Raw genomic sequence first — 12,445 nt, 5'->3', positions numbered from 1 at the left:
TGCTCACCATTTAAACTTGTTCGTTTGTTGTTTTTTCGAGTTCGTTCGTAAGCAAAAAATAAATCAATTGTTATGCATGTGAACATTTTCGAGATCTGCCTTATCTTAGCCATGCGACATTTTTGCCCAATTCTTCAATATTTAATGCCTCTGGTTTTCTTCAGGTCGCGATGGAGTTCGCAGCAAAAGGCCAGAGAGTCGCGAGTCTGGGACAACCCCCACCAAAATGCGCAAGGTACGCACCCAATGACGTCATTCAACCTTGGTTTGTGGTAAACGACAAATAATACCAGCACGCGCCAAAACGATCAAATTCACACGTAAAATTCTGATGAAAAAAAATCAGATTTTTTTCAGTAGAAGCATTGCGACAGCTAAGTAATTAATTAAATTTTCGTGAAAAAAATACCCACTTTACGAGTGTAAAATGCTGACCATGGCCGTATTGCTCTCTTGAAAAAAATCATTGTGGAAGACAGTCATTTAAAAATGACGAACCTTTCACAAGTCGCACTTTAGAATCAATAAAAGTAATAATTTACAGATAAATATATCTCCCGTCGACGTGGCAAGAGCTTCTAACACTTGATCATACAAGTAAACTCAATACGAATTATAATACGAATTATTTATCTTGACTATTGTTACTACTTAATTTGCGAAAAAAATTACCGTTGCGCCGTGGAAGGCTGCCAAATGCGACGCGCAAAAACGGAAAACGTATTTAAAAATATTAGACATATATTTTTTAACATTTTTTATTTTCGGAAATAATAAAAACTTGCAAGAAATTTAAAAGAAATACCAGTATACCAAAAAAAATCGCGCTCGCTTCGCTCGCCAGGTGCGCCTTGACTTAAAACGGTTAACAAACACAAAGCTAAATTAACTTTAAATGTCATCGCGTTCCCTCAAGTAGCTTTACTACACTTTTCATTAGTAGTATGGATGACGACGTGTGAACTCGAATTTTAAACCAAACAAACGCTTTTTTTTCGCGCTTTGCGCAACACTTTACTGCCTCTGTAAATGTAATTAAACACGTCTTTAAGTGCAAAAAATATCCAAGACCCGCCTGATTCACAGTTGTTCTAACATTTCAAAAACACCATTCTTAGTTAGCATTGTGTGCGGCCCGCAGAGACCTTTCTCAGTTTGGTTTTGTCCCGCGACTAGAAAAAGGTTGCCGACCCCTGAACTAGACAAAGCACTGCTGCGCAATATTAAAGGCCTATACATCACTAAATTCGCCAACTGTTGGTCATTTTCGTTGGCTCAGGTCGGCGAAACGTCACACGACTCCGACAGCAGCTCAGGTGCTACGTCACACGTGACGTCATCGTCGAAGCGCTCGTCACAGCGAAAGCATTCGATCGTTTCGACTTGCAACGCGCTGTTCGGCGACGACATTTTGGACCAAAGCACGCAGGTTTGTTACTTTTCTAGAACTTTATAAAATCAGGCGACTGTTTTATGTAAGTTTTTTTTATCATTAGAGTTGCATGGATTTTAATCAAATTGTCTTTTTTGCGCGATGTATTTTAATTGTGGCTTACAAAAGGTTGCAGTTTGTTGTTACAGGTAAAGAAGTTGCAACTAACTTTTTGCAGCAAAACCCTACTTATTCTAGCAAAAGAGGATACGTTTTAAAAAGTCTCGAAAAAGTTACTTACTTATTAGTATTTGATTAATTTGAATCAAATTTGTAACTGCTTTTGACATATTTGCATGTTAAAATAATTGTGTTGCAGTTATTAGGTTAAATGTTCCTGCAACAAGTGGATTGGGTAAAAGAAAAACAAACATTTTATTATTGAAAAAAACTTCAGTACATTTGCATTAAATTGGTTCCTTTGCAGGCGCTGCTACTCACCCTACTCGCCACACTCGTCAAGCACTCGCCCAACAACTCGGACGTTCAAGTCCTGTTCGAGTACCTTGCCGAAGCCAGTCACATTTTTCCAGATGTTTTCCCCATTGTGTAAGCGTAAATTGGCTGCAAAAAATAATTGTATAACTTCAAACTACGCATAATAACATTGGACAACATATGTTATTATTGGTCATACTTTGATAATATTTCGACGTCTGGTAATAAAGCACACGCCCCTTAGAGTACGGTTTTGGCCCATTTACTACAAATTTACCTTAATGAATATGCTGTTGCTGCCAGGCATTGTTTTAATTGTACAATTGTTCTTCCGGAATTTTTTTATTAAAGTGCCAACGTTTCGACCACCTGTTCGGGCAATCTTCAGGGAAATATAATTGCAACTAAAGGCGAAAACTTATAAGTATAATATAAATATATATATATATACCAGGCAAACAATAAAAGAAAAAACAAACAGGAATGAATCAATTTCTAAGCAATTATTGCCCTGAAGAAGAAGATTGCCCGAATAGGTGGTCGAAACGTTTGGCACTTTAATAAAATTTGCCGGAAGAACAATTGTACAATTGAAAATCACCTTAATGTTTATCTTTGTGACTGCATAATTTTTTTTATTGAAATAACTGTGCAAACTTATCTTTGTGTTTCAAACCAATTCCGTTTAACAACCACAGCAAGCGTTTTACCCTTTTGCTCCCTGCCTTAAGCCACAGCATGATGGACCACAAGATCAACAGCATCCTGAATCAGTGTGAGGACGCCGCCATTTTGGGTCACGTGCAGACGATTGTTCACAACGCGGCATCGCACCAATCCGATGAAGGGGTGCACCGGCAGTTCACTATCTTGCAGGGTGAGATTATCTTAACAATCAAATGCGCCCACTGACGTGGTGAATTTATAGCGTTTCGGTCTGACTTAATGGCGATTTCAACATATGCCATATTAGGTCAATTAATTATGGGAGTGTTTTGATTAAACATAGCAGCCACTTGACCATCTCTTAGCCACAATTGTTAGGTATTGCTGAATCATTTATGTTTAAGCAGTTAAGATTTTGGTAATAAGTAATTAGTTTTTTACTGGTAAGAGTTCTTTTTTCTATATTGGGTTTTGAATCCCTGATAACATACAGGAATTTCAAGCTTTAATATAATAAAATGGTTAATTGTAAAAAGATTACACCGCCTCTCTTTGTTACTAAATATATATTTTTGTCGACAGAAATTGGCTTCGGCGGCATGTGGAGATTTGCGGGACCCTTTGCTCAGGTAACTCGGAGCTTTTTAAAACCGATGTGTTCATTCGTATACTTTACATGAGTTTTCGTATCTATAATGCCGAGTTATGTGGTTTGATTGTGTGGACTTTAATGTTCTCGAAGTTCAGCTTATCGTATGGGATTGTAACGGAATCTAAATTGGATAAATGTATACTCACGCTATTTTTATAATTCCCATTTAGTTAAAAGTGTTGTGTTGTTGTATTGTGATGATTATAATACAACTAAATAACTGCACCCCAAACAGCGTTATTAATGTTATACCGTTATAGTATAAGTGAACGTAAAATAAAAATAATAATATACAGGTAGTTTGGCCAAATTGATAACCCCTCCCCCTTTAAAAAAATATATATTGAGAACATGTGTTTTTGTTGTAATAAGAATATCAAAACCCATACAGAAGTAGGTAACATCATGATCATGATCATGATGTTGAAATAAATAGAGTTATTCGAAACGTTAAAAATGATACCTACATGTGTGGGATTTGATATTCTTATTACGTCTTACTACAACCTCCAACCATTATGCTCCAATGTTTTTGTTATCTACGATAATCTTAAAAAATCTAACTATATGCAATATGCATATCCAGGTCGCCAGCCTGGAGCACGCCTCTGACGTCGTCAATCTCATCGACAGCATTGTCCTCCATCACATGGGGGATGTCCCCGACCTGACACCGGTGGCCAGCCGCCAATCGCTCAACAGCGCGCTCTCTGCCGCCTCCGCCGACGACCTTCCCGAGTCTGAAGGTGACCTTTTAAACACGCGTTGTAGTTTTAGTGTTTCGTCTGTGTTTGTTCGATGATAAGTTGTAGAATGACCAAACCCGTAAACATGTTTTCGGCTCAGCTTAATGTTTAACGTCTTGATTAGGCCTGAATACCTACAGCTTTAGGCAGTAAAGGTAAACGTCGTCGTTGAAATTTGTAAGATTCTACGTTTATACAATTTTATTCGCCGGCTTATTCATCGCCTTGCACTTAGCCAACAATTTGACACTTACACAGTAGGAGCGCGACAGCTCATTTAATGCCTTGAGGCCCGTTTACACGACAGCTGCACTGAGCTGCGCTGGGCGTAATTTGCATTTAATTTCTATTGTGGCGAGCGTTTCACGCTTTGCCAAATTCAAGCCCCGTGCAGCTCGCCAAAAGTGACGCTTTGGGGCGATTTTCACGCATTGCACGACTGCCATCGAAGCGTGAAAGTGAATTTTTAGTTTTACGCATCTATAGTATACAAACGCAATTTCACGCCCAGATTAGTTCAGCTGTACTACACCCGGCTCAGCGCAGCTGTAGTGTAAACGGGCCTTTAGAGCTGCCTTATTGTCACATGTGCTACTGAAGCGGTGGGATCATATTTGTAATTTAAACATTTTATCTTAACGTTAAACCCCACCAGTTCACAACTCTTCACTTTCCCGGTTTATTTTCAATCATTTCTGAAAACTAATGGATCCGATCCGATACTGAAGTCTTCATCAGCGTACACGTACAGGAATTTATTAAAACACTCAAAGGCTTAAACAAGTGGTTTCTTATTCAAATGGAATCAATACAAAACAATGTTAATAAAACAGAAACAGAATCAGTAAGTTGAACATCATTGCTAAACACTTACAAGTAACTAAGAATATGAGCTCCTACCGCTACAAGGTAGTAACACCAAGGATAACTACAATGTCAAGGCACCATGTGCTCAGTGACCTTTGACCGCAAGTCATAGAATGATCACACAATTAAATCGGTCATAAAGCACTTACATAAAAATGCGGTTTTGGTTTTGCAAGCTCACTGTTAATCTTAACAATTTATTTTCCAGAGTTTGAGCTTTCCGACTTGGACGACGACGACGATGAAGATGAAGATGACAAAGAAGAAGTTAACGACAATGATGACGTCATGGACGCTCGACCGAGTGCCGAAGTTGCGAAGACGGCAAAGCCGGGAAGCTTCCGAAACAAGGGCCCAAAACTCACAATAAAGTTGCCAGGTTGAAAATAACTTCGCGCATTGTTTATTCTAAAAAGACCGTTTGTTATTTTTATTTTGCCTTATTTGCCATACCTATACATTATTCTTTTTGTTTGGCAACGTGCCATTTTTTTACCAATAGTCGTGCTATTCAAGGTATGAGTTAGAAGCTCAGTGTCCAAAGAGGTTTAGATGTTCTCGCTGGAATAGACCTGCTGTTTCGGCAGACGTTAATAAAGGTGTAGTTGAGCTTTGTAGGGTGTATATAAGTAATTGATGTCAGGTCATCAAGGATAAATATAAATACACTTGTCATATTTTTTTCCACTGAAACAATAACCATGGTTTTAAGGGACTTTTTAAGTTGCTTTTAAAATACTTTGATTGTTTTACATTGACTTATCCGTTTACATAATCACGTCAAATAGTTTTGCATTCGCAATTTTACGTAACAATCATGACGTCATCTTATCGTCACTGCCGCCCAAGGCACATGGTGATTGCAAATTCCTGTGAACTTTGTTAAGTTTCTAAGATAGGTTGATAAAATACGTTGAATATTGTCGCCATTCCTTTGTAAAAGGATTAAAAGAATTTAAATCTTTTCACAAAAAAGATTTTTTTCTTTGTTACGAAAGAGAGCACGTTGTCATATTTTAGCTTTTGTATTATTTTTTCAACTACCAAGTTTGATACTTGCGCCTTCCGGACTTTCTGTGCGATATAATTATTGTTATTTCTGTTTTTTTTTTTGTTTCTTATAAATACTCAGTTGGCTTTATTTCATTGCTTGTAATTCGCAGTATATTGCACGAAGACTAAACGATGTTTGCATATTACGTTGCCACGCTTTGCCTATGCTGTTCACCGCAATTAACAATCTGCTTCAAAACACGCCAGTCTCCCTCTGTCACTATTCCATGTTTTCCGTAATTCAGTGTTGTCCGCATGCCGCGCATACTTACATCTTATAATAGTACGTCGGATTGGTAGCGAGATTTTGCTTGTTAGCGTTGTTTTTGTGCTGTTTTTAGGCTTTTATTCTGCACCTGAATGGTACACAGTCGCCAAACCGTACCAAACCCGATTTCACGATAGTACAACTTCTTTTATTCCATTTTTGTACATTCACCGTTTCTTTAACTGAGTTAATTCTTTATCTGACAACTCCTTTCGTGTTGTTTGTATATTGACCTTCTTCTTTGTGTAATTTACCTTATCTTTGGGTAAACCTGTGAAGACTGGACTAGCTGTCTTAATTATACCAAATAATTTTAATCAGCTACTACAACCCTCAAGTAGAAATAAACCGCTTATTAAGGGTTTTTATTTACGGTCGTAAAAACAAAAGTGTTTTGTAAACAGCATAGCATACTGCCACGTCTATAATCACAATTGCACATGTCTCGCTGCTAAACCTTACCTTGTTGTCAAACGAGCGCTTCTGAAATTGCCGATTAATTTTGACGTTTGCCAGAGTGTCGTAAAACTCTATTATTTGCATTCGGCGTTGCTCGCCGTATGCCTATAACGTAACGTATACATGTTGCGCACAAAAAAGTCTCAAGTTGTAAACTTGTCTGATTTCTACAGTTATGACCGCTCGGTGAAAGTGAAATATATTTAAAATACGTGTTTTTTTAAGGTATAGTGTATTATTGTTTTCTAAATATTATAATTATCGGATGCCTTCGTCAAGGCGATTATCAAAACAGTTGCCTAGTTAAGGATTGTCGCCAAAGCAAGGCAAAGCTATAAAAAAAATCTAACCTGCGACAAGACTCACAACTAAAGCAGGAATTAAGTTTTAAAGCACTCGACAATGTACCATGAGTGTCACTCTTTAGATATGACTTAACAACATAACTTAGCCCTTGACCCGTTAATTTACTATTTTTTTCATTTATCACAACAAATTATTTGTTAGATTCTGTAGAATTGTTTTAAATTGGCTAGTTTTAAAGTTACTTGTATTAGAAGTTAAGGTTAAAGTTTTATAGTCATTGAACAATTTAAAATATCTTGCGAATAATGCTGTTCCATCGTTTTAACTTTTGCTTTTTAAAGATGGTACACAACGTTTTTTACAAGTAGGTTTAATCAAAAAAAATTGATAGCGTCCAATTTGTAAGTGGTGAACAAGCGTTTATGGCAGAGGTATCAAGTAGCATGGTATTATTCGAAATCAATGTTATAATTTAGAACTATATCATTTAAAAAACGTGTCCATTCCGGGCAACCTTCTCCGTTGTTTTGCCCAAATTGCTGGAAATTTACATGCTTAGAACAGTTGGCCTATAAAATATATCGCATTTTTAACTTTAGCCGCCGTAATTTACCCCTCCCTTTTGCTTCCTAAGCTGAACACCTTTTTCCCCACCTGACTTGTATCACAAGAAGCTTAGACGTGCGGCAGTGGTGTAGAATTTAATCGTGATATCCTGTGAGCCAATGAGAGTTTATTGTTTTATCATAGCTGCTGGCACGTCGTGTGCTTACGAATGTCCGCCAGAAATTTGCCTATCACGCATCTCACGTAGCCGACTTGTTACAAGGTTCGTAATACCAAACTTTGAAAGGTAGTGGGTACCTTGAATTAAGCTGACGGTTAATGCCGAATCTAATTTTTTCTGGTAGTTCAAAATACACCATTCAATTCTATGTCGCGCAATACGTAAAAACTCTTGCAAAAAAATTGTCCCTACAATGGCTGTGTATGTCAGGTATAGTCGTGCCGTTCGTTTCAGCGGAAACTTTGATATGACGTTGAGAACAAGAATAATGACCATAAAAAGGCCCTGAAATTCCTAGTAGTTGTTGGCTAATACAGCTCTGCTTGGACTGTTGATCTAACGTCTTTGAAGAAATAAAGCAGTGACTGCAATTTAGGCTGCAGTGTTAGTGAGTCAGAAAAAGGAAAGTAATATATAAAGAAACACTTGCCCATTGGAAAAAACTTAGGTTTTTCAAGAAGTTCAAATATTTAACTGCACCCTTAAACATTTGAAAATACGCCCCAGAGTGCCTTGGCACCCCGGTAGGGATCCAGTCTTGTAATCTCAAGCTATTAAAACAGGGCGCTTTGTTTAACTTATTTTAAAATCAGCTTCACGCTTTCAAGAGCTGAAACCGGAAAGCAAATATTGGCTGAAGTTTCCATAAAACGTCAATTTAATTGCACGAAGCAGTAATGCATAGATTATCTCCTGGGTTTTGTTTTAGACTTTCGATACAGCAAATAATCACACTGGTGAGGAGTTTAGACAGGCCAACCACTTGGACGTCGCGTTATACATCCAGCATAGCCTTGCGATACAGCCGTTCGAATGTACAAATGTAAATCACATGCAAAAGTCCTGCGAACTCAATGATTTCTGTTTCTATCGCAGGAAACCGACTCTCGATTGATACTCATATTCGCAAAGATACAACGGCAGAAAAAGTGCTCTGACGCGCTTGCTGACACAGAACACTACCAAAAGGCTTGCTGTTAGATAGATAAATACTCTGAAGAGATTTATTGGGAAGATGGAATCGTTTCGCCTAATTTTGTTTACCTTATTCTGTATGCTGAACGCCTGCGCCTCTTTGAACTGCACTGATAATAACGGTAAGTTAAGCAACTTGGTGATTATAGCCGTTTAACTTGCTAAATAGTTTTATTCCATTTTGCCCATTTCTTTACAGACCTAAAAGATTACCCCTACCTTAAACGACTGTCTAGAATTGTCATATTCCTAACAAATCTATTGACGTACTATACAAGCTAAAGTATTTGTCAAAAGTTCAAGGTGATAATTTTTTAAGTGAGACACAAAGCTTTAGGACCCTGACAGTACAATATTATGACCAACTATTATTACTGGACGAAAAGCACTTTTTAGCAAACCTATAATAAAAACCTTTTTGTTAGGTGAACCTATACCAACGGATAGTCCGCTATGTGATTTAAACCAAACTTCAAACTCGTCAGCTATGGCTGTAAGTGTCGAACCTGAAGACAAGTTGTTCAACTTCACCCTGGACTCGTCAGTTGATGCTGTCTTTTTGGAGCGCAACGTGACATTCTGGGCGGAGGAATTGTACCGTTCAGGAAAGGAATCGGGCTCAGTCGAACGAAACAAAAACGTCGTGCTACGCTATTTGAAGTTTCAACCCGACCAAGTGTTCAACCATTCCACCACGGTTGCCTTTGATTCAAATAAAAACAAAGGAGATGAGAAGACGGTGGCTGAAAACGTGGAGATTTTGCCTTCCACGCTGCGCAACCTAACAAGTAACGGCAAGTCGGCCGTCCTTATCGTCGCGAGTGTAGAGCAAAAAACGAAAATAACCCAGACCCCTGGAAATGACGCCATAAGTCAAATTCTGGCGTCCAACATTATCTCGGTGTCCGCCTTTAATCCGGTTTCGTCCGGTTTCAACCGCCTTCGCAAGGTTTCTATACCGATCACTTACAGCGTCAGGCGGTCCGGCGAGCCGCTGATCGACAGCCTGAACGAACAAGGACGAACTGTAGTGTACAGCAGCACAGCAATTTCGTGCACCTACTACGACGGCAGCTTGTCGCGCTGGTCAACCTTTGGATGCTCGCCGGTCGCGTTCTCGGGCGGCCTGCAAACCTGCCGCTGTAACCACACCTCGTCGTTTGCGGTCGTGCTCTCGGTGCGTAGCTTTCAGGTGCCACCTGGCCTCAGCGTGACCGCGAACGTGGCCGAAGTGATTTCTGTCGTGTCGCTGCTCTGCACCACCGCAATGCTGGTGCTAATCCGACGCCACATACCTGTGGGCCGCTTCCTCACCCAGTTCGGCATGTCGCTCTCGCTGCTACTCCTTCACGGCGCCTTCCTCTTGGCTTCTCTTGCCCTTACCGCGCGCCTGGAGGGCCTGTGTAGCTTTACAGCGGTTGCGGCGCACCTTTTCACTCTCGCCGCCGCCATGTGGATGCTCAACGAGGGCGTGATGCTCTTCCTGAAGACGCGCCGCAATTCGCTTAAGTTCGACCCGGACGCGCACAGTCGCAAGCTGATTCTAAGCGGCTGGATATTCCCGATGGTGTACGTCTCAGCTTGTGCGCTCGGCGGCTTCCTGTCCAACAATTACATGGCCAAAGTGGCACTCGAGCCAGGCTTATCGCCGCCGTTCGTGTACAGCTCATGCTGGTTGGCCGCCACCCAGGTCCTTCTGCTTGCCATCCCGCTCGGACTTATCTTCTCCACCAACGCCGCCATTGTGGCCGTTCTGATGTGGAAGGTGCGCAAACTGAACCGCGACACGCGCAAACTCGTGCCAAGCGATCTCAAGCCGAAGCGAAGGAACACGCTGGACAAGGGCTCAAACCTCCAGGTTAGTTATCGGACGCTCAAGTGCATTTCAAATAAAGCTATACGCTGCGTGTTACTGTTTTTCTACACTTACCGTATCGGTAGTTAATTTGCTTTGGTTTGCATGACTATACATTCGCATTCGCACTCGTATTTGTTTTTTCAATTAACATCCACCAACCTGCGTTTTGTTTGCCCTTACGATTGAACGGCATGTTTCTTATATTAAGGTCAAATTTAAACCCGTTTAAACTTTTGACAAAGGGCATAACCTCATTTGTCCAGCAAGGTATTTTAATCGCGGATGCCAACTCAGCCCTAAAATAAAGATTAATATAAACGATTTTGCACTGTAGCAAACTTTAGTTTTGGCGTATGTAGATTGCCACCTATCCTGTAATTAATTAATTTTGTTTTTGTGGTCTAAGCTACAACACCAAACCTGAAAAATGGCCCACGATTGCAAAACGACTCTAAATGTGATTCTACTAGTCAAACAAAAATATTGCTTATGAATATAATACCAAATATTGTCTCCTATAGTCTTCCATTATCCAATCTTTCACATCTAGGTCACCGCACACGCGATGCTCATCTTGCTCCCCATCCTGGGGGTCCCCTGGCTCCTTGCTCTGCTTGTCAACATCCCGGGAGCCGAGCTCTTCTTTGTTGCGCTGCACGTGACCATCAACGGCCTCCAGGGCCTGCTCTTTTCCATCGTGGTCGTCTTCAAGAACCACCAGGTGCGCTCCACGGCGCGACGGAGACTCACCAAGGTCGGCATGGATTTTTCCAGGACCCTGGAATTTTCCTGAGCGCTTTTGTGAACATTTTGTTTCGTCGTATGAAATGGTTAGTTGGTCTCGAGAAGAACTTCTGTTATTATTTTCCTTGTAGGCTTTTGGCCGTGAGCATTACTGGTGAATGTTGTGTTGGACACGTGATTTCTTAAAATAGAAGGCCTATTTCAGGCGGCGATGGGCCGATGAGATCAATTTTCGTGCAACTTTATTTCACTCGTTTGTTTCAAAAATAGATTTCTTATAAGGTTGGCCCAACACTGAATAGGCCTACTGTATACTTCTATTTCGTACGTTTGCAGTTGACAAATGTAAACCCAATAGCTTATAGATATAGTTACATCAATATACCGTTATATTTGCGCACTAGTAACAAAAAGTTGCAAGGCGTACTCCATTAATATTGCATGTCACTTTTTGTGGTACTTATGTTGTCTGAATTGTTTAAAATTAGTACTTTTTACTAAAAAGTTTTTAGTATTTTTTATTTTCATTAAGTTAAAACCAAAAACATAAAAAGCCGACAAAAATCGTTGGATATAAAACGACCTTAATAACTAACGCAAGGTAAATAAGAAAGTTTTTAGGGATTGTTGCTGTTTTGTTTACTGATCTCTTCCTTTACTAGTTTACCAAGTTTACTTGAAAGGTGTAATGAAAGTAAAGTGTTGCAAACGAACTCTCTACAAAATACCTTAACGTAAAAATCGTTACCTGTACAATTGCCTGTTAATAAATACTCCAAATAAAATTGTCTAATTCATTAATACACCTGGATCAATTTAGCAGTGAAAAAGTTATTATGAAATGACGAAATTCACAGCAATAATTCGTTTGATAAAAAAACAGTCGAAGTTATTTGACAAAAAACAAGTCCCAGCCATCAGCAGTTACCAATGTCAAGCCATTATGAGGGCAATTTAAAGTCAATATAATTATCCAGATCGATTTGGATCTTGACTAATCGTATAACGCAGTGGTTCCCAACCGGGGAGGAATTCCTCCCTAGGAAGGAATTTTATGAGTTCAGGGGAGGAATTTCATAAATACAGTAAAAAAAAATTTACATTGGAAATGTGTTTAGAATATTTTTGTATATACGTTAGGGATGTTATGTTGGCCACAGATAACTTCCTATCATGTAAAATATAGGCATGTCA

General features: G+C 39.6%; 2 protein-coding genes across 2 annotated transcripts in view; both read left to right on the top strand.

The window, feature by feature from the left end:
- LOC146167501 (neurofibromin-like) overlaps positions 1-6,718 on the top strand; it is a 47,829-nt gene extending 41,111 nt beyond the window's left edge. The window contains exons 58-64 of the mRNA XM_083391304.1: positions 165-235; positions 1,280-1,429; positions 1,860-1,981; positions 2,602-2,747; positions 3,119-3,165; positions 3,775-3,934; positions 5,010-6,718. Of these exons, the coding sequence (XP_083247430.1) occupies positions 165-235; positions 1,280-1,429; positions 1,860-1,981; positions 2,602-2,747; positions 3,119-3,165; positions 3,775-3,934; positions 5,010-5,185 (872 nt within the window). The 3' untranslated portion in view covers positions 5,186-6,718. The remainder of the gene's footprint in view (positions 1-164; positions 236-1,279; positions 1,430-1,859; positions 1,982-2,601; positions 2,748-3,118; positions 3,166-3,774; positions 3,935-5,009) is intronic.
- A 1,917-nt stretch (positions 6,719-8,635) lies between these two features.
- LOC146167500 (adhesion G protein-coupled receptor E3-like) lies at positions 8,636-11,961 on the top strand. The gene is made up of 3 exons (XM_083389206.1): positions 8,636-8,771; positions 9,075-10,507; positions 11,058-11,961. The coding sequence occupies exons 1-3, from the start codon at positions 8,690-8,692 to the stop codon at positions 11,298-11,300; spliced, it is 1,758 nt and encodes a 585-aa protein (XP_083245332.1). The 5' UTR covers positions 8,636-8,689; the 3' UTR covers positions 11,301-11,961.
- Positions 11,962-12,445: the final 484 nt, after the last annotated feature.

The sequence above is a fragment of the Ascidiella aspersa genome, chromosome 1, assembly GCF_963924565.1.
Source record: "Ascidiella aspersa chromosome 1, kaAscAspe10.2, whole genome shotgun sequence".
Lineage (NCBI taxonomy): Eukaryota > Metazoa > Chordata > Ascidiacea > Phlebobranchia > Ascidiidae > Ascidiella > Ascidiella aspersa.
Note: the sequence above shows the minus strand (reverse complement) of the source record. Positions and strands in the feature narration are given on the sequence as shown.